At 49.5% G+C, this 2,229-nt stretch overlaps 1 protein-coding gene across 1 annotated transcript; it reads right to left on the bottom strand.

Annotated features, from left to right (window-relative positions):
• Nucleotides 1–472: 472 nt before the first annotated feature.
• Nucleotides 473–1,447, bottom strand: LOC122910741 (olfactory receptor 10H2-like). The gene has a single exon (XM_044255364.1). It carries the CDS (start codon nt 1,430–1,432, stop codon nt 473–475), a length of 960 nt encoding a protein of 319 aa, XP_044111299.1. The 5' UTR covers nt 1,433–1,447.
• Nucleotides 1,448–2,229: the final 782 nt, after the last annotated feature.

The raw sequence follows: 2,229 nt of genomic DNA, 5'->3' as shown, positions 1-2,229 counted from the left end.
AGGTAGCATTGTGTGACAACTATACATCATTTAAAAATTTTTAAATAATATTTTCTGAAAAAAAGTGATTTCCTACAGCTAGGGGTTATGGGAATTTAATGAGAATTGGAGACTGAATGTGTGGGGGTTTCCTTTTGGGGTGACAAACATGTTTCAAATTGATGGTAGTGATGATCACATAACTCTGAATATACTAAAGACCAACTGAACTGTGTACTTTAAATGGGTAAATTTAATGGCATGTGCATTATATCTCAAGAAAGCTGTTTGATTACAAATAAAACTAATATCCAAGACACAAATCAAAGGAGGAAGAAGAAGTAAGGCTCACATTTATTGAGCACCTGCTATGTCCTGCGTGCCGTCACACTTCTTTAACAATCATACTAGGTAGTCACTGTTAACCCCATTGTACAGATGGGAATATGGTCATCCTTCTACCTTCCTCTAACACCACCTTCACACTGGCCACTTAGATGCTGGAGGAATAGAGTTTGTTGAGGAAGGTCTTCCTCATGGCAGTCTTCAGCTCCTTGTTCCTGAGACTGAAGATGATGGGACTGAGGAAGGGCGTGAGGACCGTATAGGTGATGGCCATCAGGGTCTTACTTTCCTGGGAGTGAAGACCCTTGGGCTTGAGGTAGATGATAGAGGCAAAGCCATAATGCACAATGACCACAATAAGGTGGGAAGCACAGGTGGAGAAGGCTTTGTGCCTGCCCTCAGCAGAGGGGATCTTCAAGATGGTGGCCACAATTAAGGTGTAGGAGAGGAGGATGAGGAGAAAGCAGCCCAACAAGACAGTGATGCACATCAGCCCCACACACAGGGCCACTATTGGTACATCAGTTCCACAGGCCAGCTTCAAGAGAGGGGGCACATGACATCCAAAATGCTGGATTTTATTGGGTCCACAGAAGGTGAGATGGAAGATTGCTGTGGTTACCACCATTCCTTGGACTAAGCCACCAGCCCAAGACCAGGTCACCAGGCAGGTGCAGCCATGGGGGCTCATGAGCACGCTGTAGCGCAATGGGTGGCAGATGGCCACATACCGGTCGTAGCCCATGACGGTGAGCAGGAAGGAGTGGGCGAAGCCGAATGTGAAGGAGAAGAACATCTGGCTGGCACAGGCTGCAAAGGCGATGGTGCGGCGGGAGGAGAGCAGGTCGGCCAGCAGGCGCGGGGTGATGGTCAAGGTGTAGAAGATCTCAGAGATGGACAGTGCACACAGGAAGAGGTACATGGGTGTGTGCAGGCTGCGCTCGCTCCAGACAGTGGCCATGATGAGCAGGTTCCCTAGCAGTGTGAACAGGTACATGAGCAGGAACAACAGGAAGAAGATGGGCAGGAGATGAGGTGGGAAGGTGGAGAAGCCCACGAAGATGAATTCAGACACGGAGCTGTGGTTTAGGGCCAGAGTGGCAGCCATCCCTGGGTGGGGAGAGAGCGAAGGCGACCTCGTGGGCAGGAACTCTGGGTCCAAACTGAGCCTGGCCCAGGAGGACTTCTGGGGGTGGGGGCAAGGAGCCCTCACCCTGCAGAACATGAGCAGTCCCTCCTCCACCCGATGTTCATGATGACTGTCAGAGCACCTGGGAACTGAGGGGGATTCACAGAAGATCATGAGCCTCAGGTGTGTAAGGCAGGCCCTGGAGCATAGTAAGAATGCAGTAAAAAATAATACTGATAATAATAATTACAACTACTGTTATTACTATTATTGACTCCATGCACAGCCACCTGTCTTTCCTGCCTTTGAGCATGCTGGCCGCTTCATGCTTTTCTCCAACTCTGTGATTCCAAATCCTTCCCAATTTTAAGTGCAAACTATTCCCTAATTGCTATTGTCAGCTGGAGGGCACCTCTCCCCTGTGGCATGTAGAGCAGTAGGCTCTGTTTAATTGTCAGCATTGTCCCTACTGGCACTCTGGGAACATGGAATAATATTCCTTATTCCACAGGGCTGTAGAGGCACTAAGGTGAGGTGTGCATATTCAGCTCTTAGGTACTAATGTTGTTGTGTGGTCCTACTTGTGTGAGTCCCCCCACAGGGATGTGGCACTGACCAGCATCATCAGATCACATTCTCCCACCCCAGCTGGGCACTCTATCTCTGGTCAGGTACCAGTGCAATTCACTGAATCTCCTTCCATCTCTTCAAGCCCTACCACTCTCCTGTCCCCAACTGCCTGCTTCGTGGAACAACCAAGGCTCACAGCTGTGGGA

Source organism: Neovison vison, chromosome 6 (assembly GCF_020171115.1).
Source record: "Neovison vison isolate M4711 chromosome 6, ASM_NN_V1, whole genome shotgun sequence".
Lineage (NCBI taxonomy): Eukaryota > Metazoa > Chordata > Mammalia > Carnivora > Mustelidae > Neogale > Neogale vison.
This window is presented reverse-complemented; position numbering and strand designations above follow the sequence as displayed.